The sequence below is a fragment of the Tinamus guttatus genome, unplaced genomic scaffold (genome assembly GCF_059628265.1).
Source record: "Tinamus guttatus ecotype Peru unplaced genomic scaffold, ASM5962826v1 Tinamus_guttatus_pri_ptg000656l, whole genome shotgun sequence".
Taxonomy (NCBI): Eukaryota; Metazoa; Chordata; class Aves; order Tinamiformes; family Tinamidae; genus Tinamus; species Tinamus guttatus.
Genome location: NW_028289190.1, coordinates 493,838 through 516,618, shown reverse-complemented (window position 1 = coordinate 516,618; position 22,781 = coordinate 493,838). Strand labels below are relative to the sequence as shown.

Below are 22,781 nucleotides of genomic sequence, written 5' to 3'. Positions count from 1 at the left end.
CAGCTGGTAAAATCACTGTATTAAAAAGATAAGTTCAGAATATAATGCATCCAGATACGTTAACAATGTACATTTTTAGACTCTATTATAGATGTGATTTTTTTGATAATTATTGTGAGAGGACTGCTTTTTGAAGCAGTAAGCAGTCATGAAGTAGCAAGCTTGTTATCTGAATTTTAGCAAGGAGAAATATACCTGTATTAATTGCAATACATATCCGAAAGAGCAACCGACTTGTTAGAGCTCTGAGAAACTCTTGGTTATCCATTTGTTTATCTCTGAGCTTCAGAATGTTTTGACAGAAACCCTAAATATTTCAGTTAGAGATTAAGCTCCAGAAAAGGAAAGCTATATATCCTCCCATAAAAAAGAGGAAACAATTTGGTCTAACCATGTGCTTTTTGTCAGCTTTTTAAACTGATTGAATTAAAGTCCATAAATCTCCTCTAGCAGCTGATTTTTTTTCCCCCAGTCTTTAGCTGAAAAAGCAGCAGATCCCCTAGTGTTGCAAACAGCTCCTACATTAAGGACTAGAACCAATTTTGCTCACAAAGGCACAAGTGACCTCACTTAAATCTGTAATTAGCACAGGTGCTTTAATCACCCATTCACATAGTAGTCTTGCCAATTTAGTGTCAAAATGAGCGCTGTGCTACTATTTATTTATTTTGCTGACTAGCAAAATGCAAAAATATGACATTTTGAGCTGCCCTCCAAATTTCACACTTTTCCACAGAAATAAAAAAAGAAAAAATTGTTATGCTCTTGGAGCTTCAAAAAGTCAAAATCGCTTGGAGTTTCCTTTTAAATTTACTTTCTTAAAAATCAGCTGGGTTTCCAACTAAAGCAAACTTTATTCTGGGAAACCACTCAGATGGGAATGATTCTCTCCCCCTCTGTTTTTGTACACAATCATCAACCCAACTTGAAAATAGCTGACTCAGCTGACACTGCACAACCAGAACAAGCAACGTGAAATTTAAGCTTTCATTTTTTTCCCCCCAACCGGTATTCTGGGAATAATTCTCTTTAAATTATTTAAATTCTCTTCTTGCTATCCAGGCAGAAGAGGGCGAATAGCAGCCTAACTATTACTAAGTCTTACCTAAATTGTTACTTTTTAAAATTTAGAACTTCTACATACAGTTTTATAAACCAAACAGTGTCTTTATCTGAGCAGTTAATTTGATTCCAAGACAACTTTGCTTTGTATTCTCAATTCTTCTTTATTCTTGAAGCTTGTTAGCTCAATATATCTAACACAAATTAAGAGTAAATAAAAAATGGCATAATTTGGCTTTATTATAAGTTTTAATACCAATGCCAATGTTTATTCAGAAATAAAATTGCAAGAAATAAAAAGAAATAAAACTGCAACACTTTTCCTCTGAGTAATGAAAGGACTGAAATCAAGAGAACAGTCTTCAAAAGCAGTCTACCAGGAGGGATTGCCCTGCTCAGATGAATCACATTGTAAGATTGGCTATAAAATTCAAAACACTGCTAGTACTGGTCAGAAAAAAATGTGGGTTAGGCTATAAGGGTCCTGGTTTGTGCTCTTAAATATCTTGCCACTGTGCTATGTCTCATGAGGCTCTGTTGGAGCTGCCTCCTGCTATATCCAAATAAAAGAAGGAATCAGCAGGCAGCCAGAGATGAGCCCTGGGAGAATGATGCTAGCCCAGAGCAAAATTCCTCAAAAAATGCAAATATCCTGAAGTTTCTCACTGCATCCCCGCTGTATTGCTTTAAGCAGTGCAGGAGGCGACACGTGTTAGCCAGCCAAAACGATGTCATCTGAAAGTTCTTGTTGTGCTTCTGCAGGAGCAAAGAGAACTGCGTGAGACCCCTCCTCAGTGGCACATGAAGGTGACAGTTTCCAGCGTTACTGAAGACATTCCCTTTTTGTTCTCTGTAAACAGCTTTTTAATCTAACTGCTTGTAAGTGCAATTAGCGTTGCCTTCCTTGCTAAGATAACCTGCATTTTTGCCTTTGGAAAGAAGTGCAGCAGCAAAAGCGGTGTGAGGGATACTTCTTGATCGGGCAATAGCGCTTTTCTCAAGGTTCAAGTTTGTCATACATTTGCCCCATCTATACCTGAACACAAAGATGAGATACCTTCATCTCCTGCATCAAATCTGGCAAATAAACTGGCATTAACAAAGTCTAGGGTTTATTTCCAGTTCTGCACTGTCCTGGTAGGCAAATCATCCCCTTGCTCTTCTTAAAAAGCAATCAAGGCCAGGGAGTGGGTTTGGAAATCACCTCGAGAGCTGCGTGGTCATGTCCATCTCACCGCAAGTCAGAGCCAACCTGAACCCACCTTCAGTACTTTCTTAATGCCGTTGATGGTGGAGGTGAGCAAGGAGTGTACCTTCTGGTCATCATTGATGTAGTCCGCGTGCCTGATGCACATGTAGAGGATGCAGGCGGGGAGGCAAGGGACGGTGGCAGACACCGTCTGGGGCTTCAGATCTAGAACTTCAGCAAAACACAAGCCAATTTTGCCAGCTGTCTGCTGGAGAAGTCCTTGGGCAAGACCCCAGGGAAGCTGAGGTTTCAGCTTCGTGGTGCAGATGCAGACCCAGAGGTGCAACAGCAGCTGGACAACCCGCTGGAGCCAGCTAAGGCAGGAGGATGGAGCACTGGGGTCCAGGAGGGCAGCACCTTTTGGTGGCACTCGTGGTACTCAGCAGAATCTTATTTACCTTATGAATGGCTATCCGAGCCAATACACCAATCTTGGAAAAACTCCCTGAAACTCTCAGGAATGCTTCATGCAGGTTAAAGAAAAAAAATAAGTTTAACTTTGCCATTCATTTTTTTCCTCAAGATACTGAATCTAGACAGTTCCTGCAGAAACTTGCAGCCTCTAAGGCTAAAGGAAGAGCTCATCTAAAGGAAGAGCAGAAAAAAAAAACCTATCTCCAGAGTAAGAGCAGCAGTAGAATGGAGGTCTGTCTACGCAAACCACCGCAGAGTAAGGAATTAAGGAATTATACTACCCCATTCTCCCAAACGTGGGGAGACCAAAGCATTTGGGTTAGGGTGGGGGAAGGAGGCTGCAGCCACATGCAGCTGTCTGCTCTTCATGGTCACAGTTCTCCCCAAAGAGCATAAGCGTTTTGCCAGTTCAGGGCATTAGCTAATTTCTGATCTGGCTTCAAATCAGCACAATCACAGTTTGCCTATTTTGAAGTCTAAAACCTTGGAAAACCTCTCTCAGCTGAGTTTCCAGTTTATAACCTCCCTCAGCATGAGACACGGCCGCTAGGCTGCTCACCTGTGATGAGGTTTCGCACGAGAAGAGGCTCGTCTTCTTTGTAATATTCTAGCATTCCCTGGAAATCTTTCTCCTTCCTCTGGACTGCAACCTGCCGGTTGAGCTGGTGCTGCCTCCTCTCCATCTGTACCATTGCTTGGGATGCTGCGAGGAGAAGAGACAAAATGTTAGAGCTGATCCGTTGGCCTTAGACCAAGCACCAGGCAGATTTGTTATATATAAGTCCAAAAATGTCCTCAGCTTTGGATAGACCTTTCAAAAAAATAGATCTTGAATTCCATGCCAACTGTCTCAGAACAAAATAACGAATGCAAAAGTCAGATCTAGGAACAAAAGATGGAGCAATTTTCTACTTTTCTAAGGAAACCCAGACTCCAGCTGGAGGGTCATAACCCTGGGGGAATCTTCTTAGTGCACCACTTTCACAGAGGAAAAAATATGTCTGAAAAAAATATCTGTGCAACACAGATAACGTTATGGCACACTACTGAGCGTCGTGCTTGCATACAATTTTAATAAATTGGAAGATTATGAGACTCAAATGCAAGTACTGCAGGAAACATCAGCTTGATGCATACAAATTACAGTGACAAAGACCAGTTATGCTAGCTGTGGAACTCCTCCATTTATCCAACTTAATTTCACTTAATGTCTGTTTTTCAGAAATTAGCTCATGAGAAAGTTCTCTGGTTAATCACCATTTCAACAGAGAAAGAAAAGCTGTTTTTACATAGCACAGATGTCTTGTTTGAGATGTTGAGCATGAGCTTTTTTTTTATCTAAAGACAAAACAAAGCAAAAAACCACTATGTATCTTTAATCCCCCCAAATTCCAAGAACAGAGGTTTCTAGTAGCCACTGAGCTCTTCTCTCAATCTCTGCTGGGGTCACAGCACTGACTGTAATAAAGTGCCAAGATCTGAAATACCACCTGAAGCCCAGCACAGGGCAAGCGTCTCCACCACCCTCACTTCCCCACATCCTTCTGTAAGCTTCAAAGGAAGCATGTTGGAAAGATAAAGGAGGCTCCAGGCTTCTGGACTGGGTTGTTAAATTGTCCCTATCTGATCAAAGACTCCAGCAGAGCTAGGGACATTACTCCCCTATTAGCCCACTTTTGGATTCATGTCCAAGGTGAAGGTGGCAGCAGCAGTTACAAGGAGGAGGTTGCACCACTTGTGGGCTTCAGCTGGACTTCCAGGTCTCCTCTCATTTAAACTAGTATTTCTTACTGCAAGTTTCCATTTCCACCAGCAGCTACTCAATTTGCTTGTCTCTGTTTTACAAATAGAGTCCAAACTGTACAATCCGACAGTATGACCCTAGATGGCTAAAATAAATGTTAACACACCGAAAAAGAGGATGTGAATAGATGAGTTACATAAAATTTGAAGCCCAGGTAGAGTCAAGAAAATAACACATAATTAGACTGAAAAATCACAAGCACAGCAACTCTAGAGCCATGACCAGCAATTGCTAGGAGAGGGAGCAAAAACTCTGAGTGGAAATCTGCAGTTCTCTGAGGCTGGCCAAAGCAGCAAAAGCAGAATGCTGCTCCTCCACCCACAACCTCCAACAAAAGCAAAGTCACCTTCAAAATCTTGGACCCTCTTCATGTAAATCTTTAGCTGTTTCTTCAGCTTCTTTTCATTCTTTTCCAATTTTTCTAGTAACTCTTTGGGATCCTAAAAAGCAGAAGATATGATAGGTTTAAAAAACAAACCCAAGCAAACAAACCAAAACAATACTAACTTCTACAGGGTTATGTAGGAGCCACCTTGTTCTGCATTGGTTCTAGAGAGTTTCTTGGTGCTATAAATCAAATCCCATTGCTGGGTTGGATAATTAACCATACAGAAGAACAATAAAGCGAAGACTATTTAGTTCTGCTAAAGGATACACTTCTGGCAAGGCAGGAATGGAGACAAATTGGCCTCTTTGGGTTTTCCTCCCTCAATGGTTTGAAGTTTGCTCCAAGTGCCCACTTATCACGAGGACCCTAGCTGCTCTACATTTACTTCCTATTGGCACAGCCTGTAGTAGGTAATTACTCACAACATACCTCCCAGGGAACTTTATTCCTGCCTGTTATTTGTATTTAAACAATTCCAACCCTACTTAGAATCAACAGGGTTATTGAGCAGCCCTCAGCCCAACTCAGGAGAGATCAACGTTCACTCTGGACACAAACACGGATACGGGAGGTGTGAAGGGGTAAAAAAAAAAAAAAAAAAAACCCACGATCACGTGGCACTTTCCAGAGGGACACAGGGCCTCAACCCTGCCAATTAAAGCAAGTAAATGCATGCAAAGCCCCCAGGGCCTTATCCTCCCCTCTGTTTCCTATCTCATCTCTGCCAACCCATTTTCGGTTCCTTGGGCTGCAAAAGACAGCGGGTTTTTTTTGCTTACTAGATTCTCGTTGGTGAGGCGCGTGATTTCCTGCTGAAGCCCAAATTCCACCTGGACCTCTGGAGAGAGCTGCAGGGTCTGCAGGAAGGCCTGCTGCTGTCTCTCCATCTCTTCCTTCATTGCCTCAACTTGGCTCTTCAGAGTCTCGATCTCCTCCTCGTGCTCGCTTCGCTGGTGGAAGCTGTGCTTCCAACAACCTGAGGAAAAGCCCATTCCAAACATCAGTAACTACCGCTTTGAGTCCAGATCCTTCAAAGTCAGCCAACCTTGGCTATGTCCCTATGGGAGCAAAGGGACCTCCCAGTGACTGACACATACACACGAAGGGGGTGCCACGGCTGTTATTGCAATGCTGCCTTATTATTTGCAGTGCTGGAGATTAAACCATGCATGGGACACAAACATGCTCCAGGCAGGCCCCTAAAGGCAAGAGCTTTGGAGCGGCAGCAGGACAGCCTGGACCCCAACTTGGCTCAACATGCCCAACGCAGAGCACAGCAACATGAGTTCAGAAGGGAGCTGTGACCACGAGCATGCACGAATGTCTTTCCAGTTGGAAAAATCAAGGCAACTGGTTAATCAGTAAGAACAGTCACTAATCATGTACTTGAACCATCGTTCCTGGGCTCTGACCCCTTTCAAGCATCAGGTTTTGCTCTTGCAAACTGAACGATGTGTAACGCAAGGTACTTCTTTGGGTTAGACTGCCCGAAGTTAGACTAGGCTTCGTTGGCTGGTGCTGAGGGTCTTTAAAAAGGCAGAAGCCAAACCCTTTTATTTCTTCCAGTTGTTTGTATGACTGTTATTTCCTTATCTTTGTTTATACCTACATATCTTTATATTTCAGGTATGCCTCCACACTGTCTTTCATCACCTACCTGATGGGCAATGTGCAAGAGGGAATTTCCTGCTCAGTTCCAGGTTGCCAGCTCCACAGTCACTGCTGATTTCACCAGGTGTTTTCAGCAGTATAAAAAAATACTAATTTCCTCACACTTTGCCATGTGCATGTACTAACAGCATGACATACTGTGGACAGAACTCACCAAATCCAGCCATTCTCCCACTCCATGGTTATTCCATCTTTTCAGGACCTCCGTGGGGTCGATGTATGGACCACATGAGATCCCTTCTCTTCCTGGGAGCTGCCAGCAAGGCATTTAGTTACTGTTTTGTACTAAATTAAATCAGTTGCTCAGAAATCAGGTGATTTACCTAGCTGTTTTAAATTTAGAAATGAGAACAGGGAAGAAATGCCAATGAGAGCCTGCCCCATCTCTGCATTAACCCTGGCCAATTCCTTGAAGGATGCAATGCCCAGTGGGAAGAAAACTCCGACGTTGATACCTTGCCCAGGACATGCCTTGACTGCTGAGCAGTGCCAGTGGGGAAAAAAGCTACAACTCTTCAAGTCCTGCTGGTAAATTTAAGCCTGTGAACTAGTTTTCTGCCAGCAACAATTCATTTTTTTTTCTTGTTTGATAGAGTGCATCAAAAAATACTTGCTTTCTGCAGAAGTTCTAAAGATGAAAAGTTTTAATAATTTTCTAGTTTGGGCTTTTTAGTTTTGTTTTTTTTTTGTTTTGTTTTTTTTTTGTTGTTTTTAGAAGATACAAATAACCCAACCTCTCCTCCAGCAAAAGATACGAACATGCATTTCTTAACTATAAAAACACGGACTATAATGCATTCAGCCTCATGATCACATTGTCAGGAATTGTATTCTTAACAGGGCTGGAAAATACAGGATGTTGTTTCAGGTGGACCTAAGCATTTACTTATTGTTTCAGCTCTTCACATGGGTTTCAATTAACTATATGTGGCCCTCAGCAACATACGTTTCTTCTACGAACTTGAGTTCCTACCTTCCTTTGAAGAATAAATGAATCACACGTTATTTTGCCTGCCACTTTCTGGATGTAGCCTGATCCTTCCAGAGGTGATGGCTTTGGACTACCCTATGCAGGAGACCTCACACCTTGCTCTGATCCCCATGGCCGGATCCAGACCCGTTGGCATGGAAATGTGAGACCCTCCCAGAAGCAGAGCTCCTGGCACGTTCACCACCAGGAGAAAACACTTTAGGGAGAGCTCTCCCGTGGATGACAGCAGCTCACGAGCGAAGGAAGAGGAATACACAATACACAAAAGGGCAGGCAAAAAGGGGATGGAGAGAGGAAGAAGTGGGAGGAAAAAAAAAAAAAAAAAAGCATTTGACCTGGCAACTTGCTTTAAGCCTTGATAAGCCAATCTGAGCTCTCCATCTTCATTGAGATAACCTCAGTCCTCAGTCTTGGTATAAGTAAAGAACAGAGAAAAAAAAAAAAAAAAAAAAAAAAAAAAACGAGAGGATAGAGAAAGACAAAAGGTCAATTGCAACCAAAGAGGGAGAAATCCAGAACCCTTATTACATTCAAGTTTTTTTTTCCAAGCACACTTTCATTTTGTTGCATTTTCTTTTCCAGCATGATAAATGAGATGAGAAGAGCCCTGTCCGGCTCACGAGGCCCCAGTTGTGCCCCGGGGGAACCCTCTGACTCATGCGGGTTTCTTCTTCCACATCAAGGACACCATTGCCCCCGGTGCTTCTGCAGCCCTTTCCTCCCTGCTCCTGACAATGGCACCAGCTTGGGAGGGATCTCTGGAGATCACCTGGTCCAACCTCCTGCTCAGAGCAGATCTGGAAGAGATGCTGTGTAACCATGATTCTTGAGTCCTTCCTGTTTTTACTGAAAAGCCCAACTCTTGGGGAGCGGAACCTGAGTTTTCATTTCTATATGGCCAAATGGTTTCCTGCAGAAATGCAAGGAAACACTTAGAGGACATACTGTCTAAGTCAAAAATATGTTAAAGTCATACTTAAAATTCAGCACAGAGAAACAAGAAGCAAGAGTAATAAGTGAGAGAGCAAAAGTTGGAAGAAGGGGTAGGGAAGGGGTGAAATGAGAAGTGCAGAGAGCGTGAGCCTGAGCCACGGTATCGTGACTAAGGAATAACACCAATGTCCTATGGAAATGCCTGGACAACAGGGTGAACCCTCCTTGAGGAGAAGCACCTCACACAGCACAAGGAGGCTACAAAACCCTTCAGAGGAATGAGGTATATTGGTAAAGGAAACACATTTGCGGACAACTGGGTCTGCATTAAGACTCTGGCTGTCATCATTATATCAGAGAAATCTATTTTTTCACAGGTTCCTCCCAGTACCTTTCTTGTGGTTTCCCCTGGTCCTGCTTTAAACAACCCTCTGCAAGTGGGTACTTTACCCCCTTCTCTCCCACACCTCCTTCAGTCAGGCAGGTCTCACCAACAGGACATTTTTCTGATCACGTGAAGGACAAATTTAGTTATTTCCTTCCTTCTGCACCAACTTCTACTACTCTAAAATAATTCTCTGTCTTCTGCATCAATCACAGGGTTTCTCAATCATAAAGTCAAACACGAGAGCCTTTCCTCCAAACAACCTTCAAACTGAACCACCCTTAGATGCTTTTCTCCTCAATTTCCTTCAGAACCATTTAAGATTCAATCTCTTTCACATCCCCCTAGGCAGAAAAATGCCCAGAAAATCCTCTTCTCACTTCATCAGTAGACATTTTCCTTTTAACACTCTTTTTTAAATTATGAGAAGCAGTGAACTCATTTATCTTCTTTAATGAGCTATTGAACACATTATAAGTGAATGAAGTGAGCTGGTGAACCTGACCAGGAACACTCACTACTGAAAGATTTTTGGCTTCCATTTGCATTTGAAAGTCTTTTTCCTTTTCCCTTTTTTTTTCTTTAGAAATAAGGAAAAAAAAAAGTACCATTAAATCAGAGAGAAAAGAGTCAAACCAAGATGCATCACCTGTTTCAAAAGGAGATGCAGTTTAGTCTATATTTCTCAAGATGGAATTCCCTTCTCCTGGAAGCCAATAGTGGCTTATTTTTTTCTCCTTTTTTTAATTCTTCTCCCAAATAAGCCTGCATGAGTACCCGATTCTCAAAGTCTTCCTGGTGACCTGCACTCTGCAAAACAAAAAATGGAAAGAAATTCTGTCGCAGTCGTGGCGGCCAAAAACACAAACAACTGGGGTAGATGCAACGCAAAACTACGCTTTATTATTTTTTAGGTACACTATTTATACCCCGCTCTCCTCGTCGTGGCTGCTGCTTATTGGTGAGGGCTACAAAGGACAGTAGCTAGTAACAGATTTATGATTGGGTGGCCAAACCTCCTTAAACTTGCTAACAACTGTCTGCTGTCTTGGTGTGAACTCCGTATCTCACAGATACATTCTAATCTTCTCAAGGTTAACAGTCTCTGCCAAGGGAGTCAGGGATCTCACTGACCAGCTGCAATCCCTGACAATTCCCCCTTTTTGTATTTGTGTTACAAAAATGGCACTAACGGTTTGCTGCAGGGCCCTTTGCAGCAAACCGATCAAACAAGGTACCATTAATAACACAACCACAATAATTACTTCTTTCTTCACTTCTTTACTTTCTTTACTGTCTTTACGTCTTTACGTCTTTACGTCTTTACGTCTTTACGTCTTTACGTCTTTACGTCTTTACGTCTTTACGTCTTTACGTCTTTACGTCTTTACTTTCTTTACGTCTTCACTTCTTCAAACCACCCAGACAAACCCCAGTTGCCAAACAACTTATTTAACTACTTCCATCCATCATCCATTTGCAACTTGCATACTCTGTCAGTTGGAGCAATTGTAGTCTTTACCCTCACCCCGAGTCTGGATCTCTGATCTCATTGATCCATTGTCAGTATATTAGGCAGCAGTTGAAGCCCTGAAAGAGGATTTCGAGGATCGCTGGTAGCCAGGCATACGGTGCTTTGATTGATTGATGGTGTTGGCTAAGGTTACCCAGATGTTGTTGCCAATTCTTCAGGGAGGGGCTGGACACCAATCTCCTCCTCCATAACCTCCGAGGATGAGGAGGGCAGCGACTGCAACACAGGTCGCACACACCGTGCTGGAACCCATCGCGGCCCACTTTCTGTGGAGACACAAGCATATCCCCTTCCCCAAGTTATGAGCTCATGTGGCCCAGACCATTGGCCAGTAACCAAATCACGAACTTGCACCGGTACCCGCTGTGGTACCTTTTCTGTTGTAGTCAAAGAGGAAAAATGTGAAGAAATGGGTGACAGAGTAGAGTTGTTAGGGAAGGAAAGAAAGTTAAGCACATAGACAGCTTTATCTAGTCTTGCCTGTGGGGACTCCCCCTGCATTCCCCCTTTTTGTTTTTGCACGAGGCGCTTCAGAGTGCCATGTAAACGTTCAACAATGGCTTGGCCTGTAGGGGAATGGGGAATCCCAGTCATGTGCTGAACACCCATGTAGTGGTAACAATAACAGTCTGGAAATTGCTGCCGAACAGGAGATAAAGCTTGAGCAACAAACCATTGGCAAATTGTTGGCGAATTTTTCATACCTTGAGGTAACACCTTCCATTGATATCTTTTGGCTGGCTCAGAATGGTTTATAGGTAATACAGTAAAGGCAAATTTTTCCCTATCCTCGGGTGCTAATGGAATGGTAAAGAAACAGTCCTTCAGGTCTATTACCACAATATCCCAGTCCATAGGGATCATTGAGGGTGCAGGAAGGCCGGGCTGTAAAGCTCCCATGGTGGCCATGGCAGCATTTACCTGTCGTAGGTCATGTAAAAGTCGCCATTTGCCAGATTTCTTCTTAATTACAAATACAGGGGTATTCCAAGGACTGTGAGAGGGTTCAATGTGCCCAGTCACAAACTGTTCTGACACCAATTCTTGCAGGGCTTGCAACTTTTCCTCTGCTAGGGGCCACTGATCCACCCACACAGGCCTGTCAGTTAACCAGGTTAAAGCAAGTGTGGGTCGTTGAACACCCTGCAGCACAGTGGCCCCCGTCAAAAAATCCGTCGTAATCCTAACGCCCCATTGTCCTAAACAATCTCTTCCCCACAAGTTCAGGGGTGCAGAGGTTATGTATGGTTTGATCGTTGCTATTTGCCCTTCAGGATTGGTGATCAGCACAGGTACAAGAGACATGCCCCCTTGAGTGGATCCCCCCAGCCCTACTACACCCATCCCAGTGTTCACAATGGGCCAAGATGACGGCCAGGAATGTTGAGAGATAATAGTTACATCAGCCCCAGTGTCCAACAAACCCGTAATCTTCAACGCTGATGGTGAATAGCCTTTGTTGGAGATGGTACACGTCATTTGTGGCCTCTGCGCTGATACAATTTGCGACCAGAAAACTTGAGGTGGACCTGTAGAACCGAAGCCTCCTTCTCGTCGTTCCTTAAGTTCTGTGTGAGGAACACAACTCAAAAAAGGCACAAGTTGAGCAACACGGGTACCTTTAGGAATGGTTACTGGGGGATAGGGAGTAGACATCATAGCACAAATTTGCCCAGTATAATCCGAATCAATAACACCTACATGAACAATTAATCCACTTAAAATACTGCTAGACCGTCCAATTAATAATGCACTGAGTCCTTGGCCTATAGGCCCCTTTGCATCCAGAGGCACTTTAACAATATCCGTAGTTGACAGAGTTACTGTGTCGGCGGTGGATACATCCATGCCTGCTGATCCACGGGTTTTCCCTGTGAGATGGTCGCAGAGGGATAAGCCGTCGGAGGTGTTCTCATGCATGGAATCGCTGTGTGAGGTACTTGTGTCCTCGCGCGCCTCCTCGCGCTCGCTTCCTCGTTTCCCGTCAAAATATAGCCATTAATATGGAATTTAGATCGACATTGTTTGGCAAAATGCCCTACCCTGCCACATCGATTACAAGTATTGTCCACAGGCTTAGCAAAATGCCTTGCCGCTTTGCCTTTTTGCTTAGCAGCTGCACTCTGAAACGGGCAAGCAGACTTGATATGCCCCTCCTGACCGCATCCAAAGCACCTGGGATTGGGACGAAGAGCTGCAGCTAGAACAGTCATTTTATGTGTTATTGTTCCCACTCTTGAGCAAGCTGTTACCATATCAGGAATAGTTGGATTCCCTGGCATTGCTTCAATTATTTTCTGACAATCTTCATTAGCATTATCTTTAGCTAGCTGAGTGCACAGTCTCTGTCTCAAATCATCGTCCTCTACTTGTTTTTCTAATGATGTAGCAATCCGTTCAACAAATTGTAAGAATGGCTCTTTAACCCCTTGCTTGATTGTTGTATATCTAGGACGGGGCGAGGCCAGCTCCATAGTTCGTGTCAGAGCTGACATACCTAAACGTTGTGCCTGTTCAAGAATACTAGGGTCCCATTGAGCCTGAAGATCAGGGTTAGCAAAAAGGCCCGTTCCCATCAAAGCGTCAAGGCCAACTCCCTGCCGCGGATCTCCTTGCGGCAATCGCATGTTGTCTAGTGCAGCCCGCTCAGCTAATCTCCTCCAGTGTTCCATAAACACTTGATACTCTACAGGCTGGAACAGAATCTGAGCAAGATGGCTTATATCATACGGGGCTAAAAGATCTGTATTAATAATTCGGATCAGCCGCATTACCTCTGAAGAGTTAATACCATATTTTGATGTACATGTCTGCAGGTCTTGCACTACTTTCCAGGCAATCGTGCTATGTTCATCCCTTCTTCCCGAGTTGGGGGCCGCCTTAAACACAGGAAAAGCTTCCAAACCACAGCCGACAACTTGAGTGGAGGCCTCTGAGGGGTAACCGATCTTATCTAACAAATCCCATTGCCCCATTTCGGCTGCCTTTTTTCTAACCTGATCCCAGAATTTGCCAGGCTGCCGCGGCAACACAGTCACCGTGACGGGGGGGAGAGTCCAGGGTTCAGCTGCTAATCTCAAGGTCCGACATTGAGAACTCCCTATAGTCTCTTTCACAGAAGGACGAACAGCAGAAACCGCCTCCTCCTCCTCCTCATCCGAGGAGTCATGGGGGAGGGGGGGTGGGAAACGTTTTTTACTGCGGATTTCTTCATTATTTTCTTTCTCCCCCTCTTCAGGAGGAGCAGAGGGAAGCACAGGTTTATTTAAAGCATTCCACTCGGCCAACTGTTGCGCAGGTGTCTTATAGAGGGGGGGCAAAAACTCACTGGGAGACTTCCCCCGTCGCCGCATCTTAACCAGCTCATCAGGCGAGGGGTACTTACGACTCAAGTTGGTTTCATGTTTCAATGACCCAGAGGTGCCCGTGGAGCACTGCAAAGCGTCCATTTGCTCCGTAACAGACTCTATAGGAGAAGGATGCTTCTCCTGGTCCTCTCTGTCTTCCCCCAATAGGGGGGTACTTTCCAGCATCACAGGAATGCTCTCCTGGTTGTGCCCCGCTGCCCAATCCTCCAAGGTGTCCTGCAGCAGTCGCCAAGTAGTAGGCAAACCCTCTACCTCTTTAGAGCCTCTAGAAAGCGCATCCCACAGCTTATCACCGACCTTCTGCCAAGCGCTCACACTAAATGCAACAGCTGAAGTGGCCTCAAACCCCTGTCCTCGGCACCAGAGCAACAGGCGGCGTAACTCATAGTCAGTAACTTTAATACCTCTCTGAGCAAGTAAGGTCTTCCATGTAGATAAAACTAGGGCTTCCTGCTTTGTCAGGTTTTGCCCCATGTCTGTGTATTTCCGTTCTCTGCAGCGCACCTTCAAGAGGTGTCAGTCCCGTTCGCACCTTCAAGAGGTGACAGTCCCGTTCGCACCTTCAAGAGGTGTCAGTCCCACTCGCACCTTCAAGAGGTGTCAGTCCCACTCGCACCTTCAAGAGGTGTCAATCCCGTTCCCGGCGGCTCACCTTCACAAGGAGTCAAATCACAGGTCCGGACCACGCAGCTTCCCCGCTGCTCTCAAGTTCCGCCGGGCTCCGCCACCACCGCCAGTCGCCAGGCGGTCCACTTCTTATTATCACGTCGGGGTCACCAGTTGTCGCAGTCGTGGCGGCCAAAAACACAAACAACTGGGGTAGATGCAACGCAAAACTACGCTTTATTATTTTTTAGGTACACTATTTATACCCCGCTCTCCTCGTCGTGGCTGCTGCTTATTGGTGAGGGCTACAAAGGACAGTAGCTAGTAACAGATTTATGATTGGGTGGCCAAACCTCCTTAAACTTGCTAACAACTGTCTGCTGTCTTGGTGTGAACTCCGTATCTCACAGATACATTCTAATCTTCTCAAGGTTAACAGTCTCTGCCAAGGGAGTCAGGGATCTCACTGACCAGCTGCAATCCCTGACAAAATTCCTGTCCCAAATGTCTCTCCACTCTTCCATGCATCTATATGATAGTAGCTTAAAGGAGAGGCATGTATATTAAATCCCAGAGATGATAATTTTAGCATCGTAGGATAATTAATGTCTCTTATCAAAATAAGAAAGGACATTTCATCTGAAAATGCAGATATGCTTTTTTTTTTTCCCCTTTAAAAAGCCACCAGGTCTCCAGAAGTCCCTTCAGAGTCATGGTTGGAGTTAACTTTGGACATGAAGTCTGGAGTGCTTTGAGCTATTAGGTTGCTTCCTCTGATGTCACCCGCTGTTATTTTTGAGGCTCTACCTTTCAGAAAGAAAATCCCCACAATCACAACAAGAAAGATCCCAAGAACTAGAATGGAGAACAAAGCGTGCTTGGTTTTACATCCAGTTACTGAAGCATACTGAAGCATTAGCTGGAAATTAAACTTGAAGTTCTGCCCCTCCATCTTCTTGCAGTCAAAAGTCACCAGAAAAACAAAGGAGGGGGGGAGGGAAAAAAAAAAGAAAATCTGAGCTCACTGCATTTATATGGGGCTGTTTTTAATTCCAGCTCCCCCTTGACCTGGCACCAGGCTCCATCCCCAGCCCAAGCAGCTGAGACAACCTAGGAGCAACCTAGGAGAAACAGGAGAGGGGTTGGCTCTTGCTCATGAATCCCACTTCAGAATTTGCATTCCCACTAGGCAGGCTTTCTCTTGCAATATTTATTGATTAAAAGAAGATTGAAAATAGGATAGCAGTTTTATTTCTCACACCGCAACTTTCAGGTACAGAAGCTTCCTATGTGCATACTGCAAATTTGTGCTAGAGTGGGGAGGGAACGTTAATTTATACCCACAAATATAATAATCCACCTTCCAGTTTTGTTCATGGTAGTGTTGGTGTTTCAGCCTGTCCAGGACCTCGCCTGCCTTGGTGAAACAGGCCCAAGGACAAGGGCATCGCAACTCATGATGAGATGTGGACCTTGGCCTCAGCTTCACTGCCCATCCTCAAGACAAGGTCCTGAACAGACTCCAGAAGCTAGTAATGGTCCTCAATATCTATTTTAATTTTGGATGACATCCCATCTATCATGATTTGGTCAGCCCCATCCCCTGCTCTGGGTCACACTTACCGGTTCATCTCGCATATCCCTTGGTAAGCCTCGATTGCATCCTCTTGAGCCACGTGCTTGTCACTGTTGGGCCAGCTGGCATGGGTGTTGATGCTTGTTTCCTAAATACAACATGCAAAAACAGCAGTGTAAACTCCAGCACATTTCTCCATGTCTTTCCAAGCTCTGGACATTAAACACCTCCCAGCCAGACTCAACAGAGCCTCCTCGGGGCACCAACCAGGCTGCCAAGTTTTTAGGGGTTCATACACTTGTGGAAAGACAGGGCAGAGGTGGGCAGCTGGAGGATGGGTGCAGTGAGCCTAGGACAGAGATAAGGGTGGTTTGTGGTCCAAAATATTAAACACACTAAAACCTTGAAGAAAGGTAGTGCTGATAATTAAGAAACCCAAGTGGGAATTTTGGAAAATACATCTTTTGGTAAGAATAGCCTCTCTAAGCAAAAAAAAAAAAAAAAAAAAAAAAGCCCTCAAGCAAATGAAATGGGTGAAGCTCTCTTGTTGTCTCCATCCCAGCAGAGACATTTCACCTGATTTGATCACCACACTTTCTTGCAGAATAAGGCAGTTACCACAAAACAACACCTGGACCATCTTAGACAACCCTACCTTGATGGGGACAACCATACATGGGATCTACCTCAGACAGCTACACCTGAGATATTTTTTTTCTTTGGGCTTACTATGCTTTGTCAGTGGTGTCAAACACCTTCTAGCACTACAGACACCAAGGGACACGTGGTCCTGGGCTGTCTGAGATGAAGTCATGGACCATAGCTTATCCAGAGGATGGTCCTCCTACATCCCCAATCTATTTTGATGCCCAGGCCCTCCCAAAGCAGAAACATTATTTATCACTCAGGCAGATAGTGACTGTCTAGCAAAGGAGGAGAAAAGAAGAGATACTCTCAATTACCATATTTTTGCCTGTCTCTTTTTGCTGGGCCGCCTTCAAAATCTGTGTCCTCAGGATAAGGACCTCTTCTTTCCACACTTCCAGCTCTTCGTTGGCCGACTTCAGCTGGTTCAGCAAGAGCCTGTAGCTGTCCTGGATATCGTTGGAGTAGTTGTTCTGGGTCACCCACTCTGCAATAGCTTTCCTCAGCTCGTTCAGCTCATTTTTCAGCTTCTTGTTCTCAGACTTCAGTTCTTGCCTCTGTAAAACACCAAGCCGTGACCTCACTTAGATAAACTGGCCTGTTCCTATTACATCCCCAACATAACTCCATGAACACAGGTGACCACGCAGTTCATGCCAACACAGGGATTTTGCTATCGATCCAGGCCAGAAACGATTTCTGCATCTTCCTGCACCTCAGTTCCTATCCAGCTGCAATCGGGAGCCTGTTACCATTTAATAATAATGCCACAGAAGTGTCACATGGGAGAATTCTTACTTGCTGCTGCTATTTTTAAGCGCAAAGCAATTAGAGAGCCTGAACACATCTGTTTCTTCTCCATCCTAGTTCCTTCCCAATCAAGGGATTGCCGCAAAAATCCCAGGACATTTAACCCCTTCATGCTCTTCATCAGAGAAGCCACGAGAACTGATTTTATGCATCGCTTTCTCCTGGCTCACTTCCAGTTAGGTGAGTTACAGCTCTCTGAATCCCCGCTTCGGCTTTTCGACAACCTCCTTTTCTGGGATAGCGATGCATGAGTGTGGCCATTTTTGTCCAGCTGGCCAAATCTCTGGTTTTCTTTAGCACAGTGGTAGAAGACAGGCTGGATGAAGTTTGACAGCTAAAACAGCCCAGGCAGAACCTGGACCAAGGCTGGCAATGCCAAAATTGGGATGGAGCAACAACTCACAGGTCCCACTATTAAAACACCAAAACCTGAGACACAAGCGAGGTAAACTAACTGGCAACTGATTTGAGGTTGGGTCTTCCCAGTGTCTGCAACAGCACAAGCTTTTCCCCCCAAATCTGGGTGCTTCTCCCCCGCCTTGTCTTTTGACTCTTTCCGCATTTTTCTCCTCTGATCCCACTCATTCAGGATATCTGCCTTCACATGGGCTTTGGCTGAAGCAAATCACCATTTCTGAAACAAATGTGCAATTTAAGTAGGGTGCGGATGGCACAGCTGCATAAGCCTCATTTCCATAGACAAACAGTGGTATAATTACCAACACTTACAAATTATAAATAGCATGCTATATTGCAGCAGAGGTGTGAAGGGAATAGCTGATCTGGCATCTGGACAGATGGTGTGCTCCAAGCTGAACAAACACCATCACTGCCAGAGCATCTTCAGGCACTTTATATCATCTGTCATTAAAAAAAGGAGGGGGGTGGATAAAAAATGAATTTGATCCTGTAATTCCTCTATATCCAGTGATGCTGTAGCAAGATCACCACTTCACCCCACTGCACTCCCTGATGGACATGGAACGATCTTCAGACAGACATTAACGTCTCTCTAGGAAAAGGCAAGATTTTACTCTATAATATTAATGAACCCACCCATGGCATAAGGAGGAATGAGCACAAGAGGTGAGATTTGACCATCAGAGGGACCTAACCCCTAGCTCATGCGAGCTCTATCTCCAAATATATGGATGCCAAAATAAAAAGTTTTGAACTCGGAAGGGGAGATTCCTGCTTGGGCTGTGATAAACCACCCTGTTCATGCAGGGCACTCTGATCCCACAGGTCTACTCGGGAAGTTACACAGAGCAAATATCACAAACTTGTGCTCACACTTGTCCCAGTGTCAAAGTCACTGCAAAGACTCCTTGGGGCTTTCTTGCCCGCTCCCACTTTCCCAGCCAGGAAAAAAAAAAAAAAAAAAAAGAGCCAGAAAATACATCTTTCACAGATGAATCTTTTGCTGCACAGGCATAAAGGAGGGACACATCTCCCAGCTGAATCTCCCCAAGAGAACAAATAACCTGCCTCACATGTCCTGCTTCATGGCTAACTCAACACCTGGCTGGGCACATTTTGGGACAGCATCTACTGAAAAGCCTACTTCAAAAGGGCCCATAACTTGCACCTGTTCTAAGTACATTCCTAATTAGTCCAACAAGTTTATCAAATTCCCTAGCAGCACTACAAGAAGCCCAAAATTCAGATTTACCTCTTGAAACATCTGAGGACTCTGGCACACACACACACACACACTTCCCTAGTGCAACATCTGCACAGAGGTCTATGCATGTCACAAAACAGCATCTCAGCCTGGTTTGCAGGATAGACGCACAAGGAACCGATGCCAAACCTGTGCTAAGAGAGCACAAATATCCCTGCCAGCACTCATCTGGCAGCTACTAGTGCATTGGCATCCAGAAATGCTTCTACACCCAACAAAACTGTGAACCTATTCAACCAAAGCAGAAAAATGGGTAGATACCACTTGATGAAACATGATTTCCACCAGTTACCAGCACTATTGATTCTATTTACCCAAACTGAATTCTATACTTTATGCATATTTTAGAATGTATATATTTATAAATATATTTACATTCACATGGTTTATTGTATTTATACATATTTATATGAATATTTCTCCAATATGAACCCTGGGCAGACTGTGTGGACACCAGAGATCATCTGTCTGACCGCAGAGCCGATTTTCCCCAGCACATTTCTCCGTCTGCTTCCCAGTCATCTCACACTCTTGCTCTGCTGCTTCATATGCGCTAAATGGAGAGAATGGAGAAACCCTATGATGGAAAAACACTGTTCCCTACTCCCTGTCTCTTGAGCTGCCCACCCTTTGTTATCTGCACACTCCAGACACCTGAGCCTCATCCCACAAGATAACGACTTTTTAAATGTCTTAACCTGACCAAAAAAAAAAAAAAAAAAAAGAATTTAATTACACAATTCTCTTGAAGGAACCAAAGGCAGTATAAATATTTGAGATATAAATGAGCAGGAGAAAGACACTATAGAGAAGAGAGGCAGAGCTCTGCTATATTCCCATAAGCAGCTGTCTTGGGGAAAGGAGGGAGAAATGGCACTCAAAGTTAGCTAGAAGTCACTCTTTCATTGCAGATTGCGACTTTAGGTGATGTTCTACATGCAAATGTGGAAAAATGCCACAGCTGGCTGCTCATAGGGAATACCTGGTGCTTTGCTGCAGGATTAGGTGCTTCCTTTCACTGCGTCATTCCAAGCAATTGCTCCTCTCTTTTCCCAGGGAGATCAACTTTCTTACTGAGCATGGTATTGAGTTAAATCAGTCTCTTAGCTCCTTGCTGCAACCTTCAGCTCAGGTTCATGCAACTCCAAAGGGAAACAGAACAGAGAAGCTGCTGCCTTGCAGCAAATTCTGAGAAGCTCTATTTCTTTGCAAGTGCATTTCCCACCTGTTTCAGGATAAACATTAAAGAACCCTGCAGTTTGCAATGCATCCCCTCTCCCTCTTCTTTTGAAACTGCATTGAGAGATAGTTATGGAGGTTTGCTAAATAGGAATGTAGAAGGTGGGAAAAGCCAAAATGAACGTTTTCATCTGAATGTGCACCAGGGTTAAAACACAAAGAAAACATTTCTTTATTCACACAAGCGTCAGAACTCCAGAAGCCATCTGAGAAGCTGGCACTTGCAACCTGCGAGGTATCCCATGCCAAAACACTGCTCTGCTACACTTTACATTTTCAAGAGCCTTTAAACTTTCGTAGCTGTGTTTAACCAGTGACACTTGAGCAAATCCTGGACATTCTGCTCTTCCAGCAGCTGTGCAGGGATACTGAGGAAACTCAGCAGGGATCAACTAGAAACAGGATGTCTAACACATGCAACACAAATACCATGTCCAGAGACTAAAAATTAAATGGATTAAGTGCCCAAAAAGCTACTTCTAGACATCTGCTGTTAGTGTTAGTATTAGTGTAGAGGACTGAACATAAATCCTTGCCATCTCTAATTTCTGCTTTGTTGCATCCTTAGGAGGAAATAATGCAGATGGTAAAAATGGGTGCTATTACTGTCAGGTGGTTTAGTATGAAATTATTTTGGGTAGCATATTTCCATCCTGGATTTGTCAGCTGTATTTCAATATCTGTTAGAGGGTCAGGGATTGGACATTTAGGTCTGCACTAATAAAAATAAATAAATAAAAATAAACCCTTGCAATGATAGAATCATAGAATGCTTAAGGTTGGAAGGGACCTCTAGAGGTCATCTAGTCCAACCCCCCTGCACACACAGGGTCACCTAGAGCACGTGGCACAGGACTGCGTCCAAGTGGGTTTTGAAGATCTCCAGAGAAGGAGACTCCACAACCTCTCTGGGCAGCCTGTTCCAGGGCTCTGTCACCCTCACTGTTAAAAAAATTTTCCTTAAGTTCCTGTGGAACTTTTAGTGCTTCAGTTTGTGGCCATTACCTCTAGTTCTGTTGGTGGCCACCACTGAAAAGAGGCCAGCACCATCCTCTTCACTCCCTCCCTTGAGGTACTTACTTATAGACACTGATTAGATCCCCTCTCAGCCTTCTCTTCTCCAGGCTGAACAGGTCCAGCTCCCTCAGCCTCTCCTCATAGGGCAGATGTTCCAGGCCCCTGATCATCCTTGTGGCCCTGCGCTGGACTCTCTCCAGCAGCTCCACATCCCTCTTGTACTGTGGAGCCCAGAACTGGACACAATACTCCAGATGTGGCCTCACCAGGGCTGAATAGAGGGGCAGGATCACCTCCCTCGACCTGCTGGAGACGCTCTTCTTAATGCACCCCAGGATCCCATTGGCCTTCTTGGTCACGAGGGCACACTGCTGCCTCATGGTCAACTTGTCGTCTACCATGATGCCCAGGTCTCTCTCTGCAGAGCTGCTCTCCACAAGGTCAGTCCCCAGCCTGTACTGGTGTCTGGGGTTATTCCTCCCCAGGTGCAGAACCTTGCACTTGGCCTTGCTGAATTTCATGAGGTTTTTCACTGCCCAGTCGTCCAGTCTGTCCAGGTCCCTCTGGATGGCAGCGCAGCCCTCTGGGGTATCAGCTACTCCTCCCGGTTTGGTATCATCAGCAAACTTGCTGAGGGAGCACTCTGTGCCTTCATCCAGGTCATTGATGAATAAATTGAACAGGACTGGACCGAGGACTGATCCCTGGGGGACACCGCTAGCTACAGGCCTCCAAATAGACTCAGCACCACTGAAACCAGTGAAACCAGTAGAAACCAGTTCTCCAAGGAGGAGCAGGGTGTAAGAGTGAAGACCCAAAGCATTTGAGTGCAGAGTGGAAGGACCACCTGTCTCCTCCAGAGGAGGAGGATCCAGATGGCAGAGCCGGCAAAGAGGTGGATCAAGTTTTCTTCCCAAGAAGTGAGCCCGTGTTGGACAATGTTGTACAACACTGTCCTGGCATGCTGGAGGCCCAAGGCCAGGTTGCTGCAGAAGTACTATGGGTGCTTTCATGGTGCCGCATGGTTGAGATCCCTCATCAACAGACCCAGGCACAGGAGAGCTCGATTCATTACCATTCTCAGGTAATTCGGTTGGTAGAGGCAGGTGAAAGGGGACAGTGCTACGTACGTGTTCCTCACCTTCAGGCTGTTGTATGCAAAATCTTAATGGTCTGAAGCCAATTCAGTCTTCGTCTTGATTACCTGTGAGGATTAAAAGGACAAATCTGTGTCTGAGAGAGGCTAGGAAACTGGCATGGTAGCTGAAAAAGCCCACCATGGGCCAAGCAAATAACCTATTACAAGTAGAAGCTCCCTCCCAAATAGTATCCTTCTCCTAAATCATGTCCCTTATCACTAAAGTAATAAACCCAATCCCAACCCAGCTTTTGCCAGGACAGTTCA

General features: G+C 44.8%; 1 protein-coding gene across 1 annotated transcript in view; it reads right to left on the bottom strand.

The window, feature by feature from the left end:
• The window catches only part of LOC104570729 (unconventional myosin-Vb), a 122,349-nt gene that overhangs the window by 2,682 nt on the left and 96,886 nt on the right, over positions 1 to 22,781 (bottom strand). The window contains 10 exon segments of the mRNA XM_088536308.1: positions 1,729 to 1,818; positions 2,325 to 2,476; positions 3,285 to 3,428; positions 4,876 to 4,969; positions 5,697 to 5,874; positions 5,876 to 5,893; positions 7,915 to 7,988; positions 16,025 to 16,129; positions 16,944 to 17,183; positions 22,518 to 22,580. Coding sequence (XP_088392434.1) covers positions 1,729 to 1,818; positions 2,325 to 2,476; positions 3,285 to 3,428; positions 4,876 to 4,969; positions 5,697 to 5,874; positions 5,876 to 5,893; positions 7,915 to 7,988; positions 16,025 to 16,129; positions 16,944 to 17,183; positions 22,518 to 22,580 — 1,158 coding nt within the window.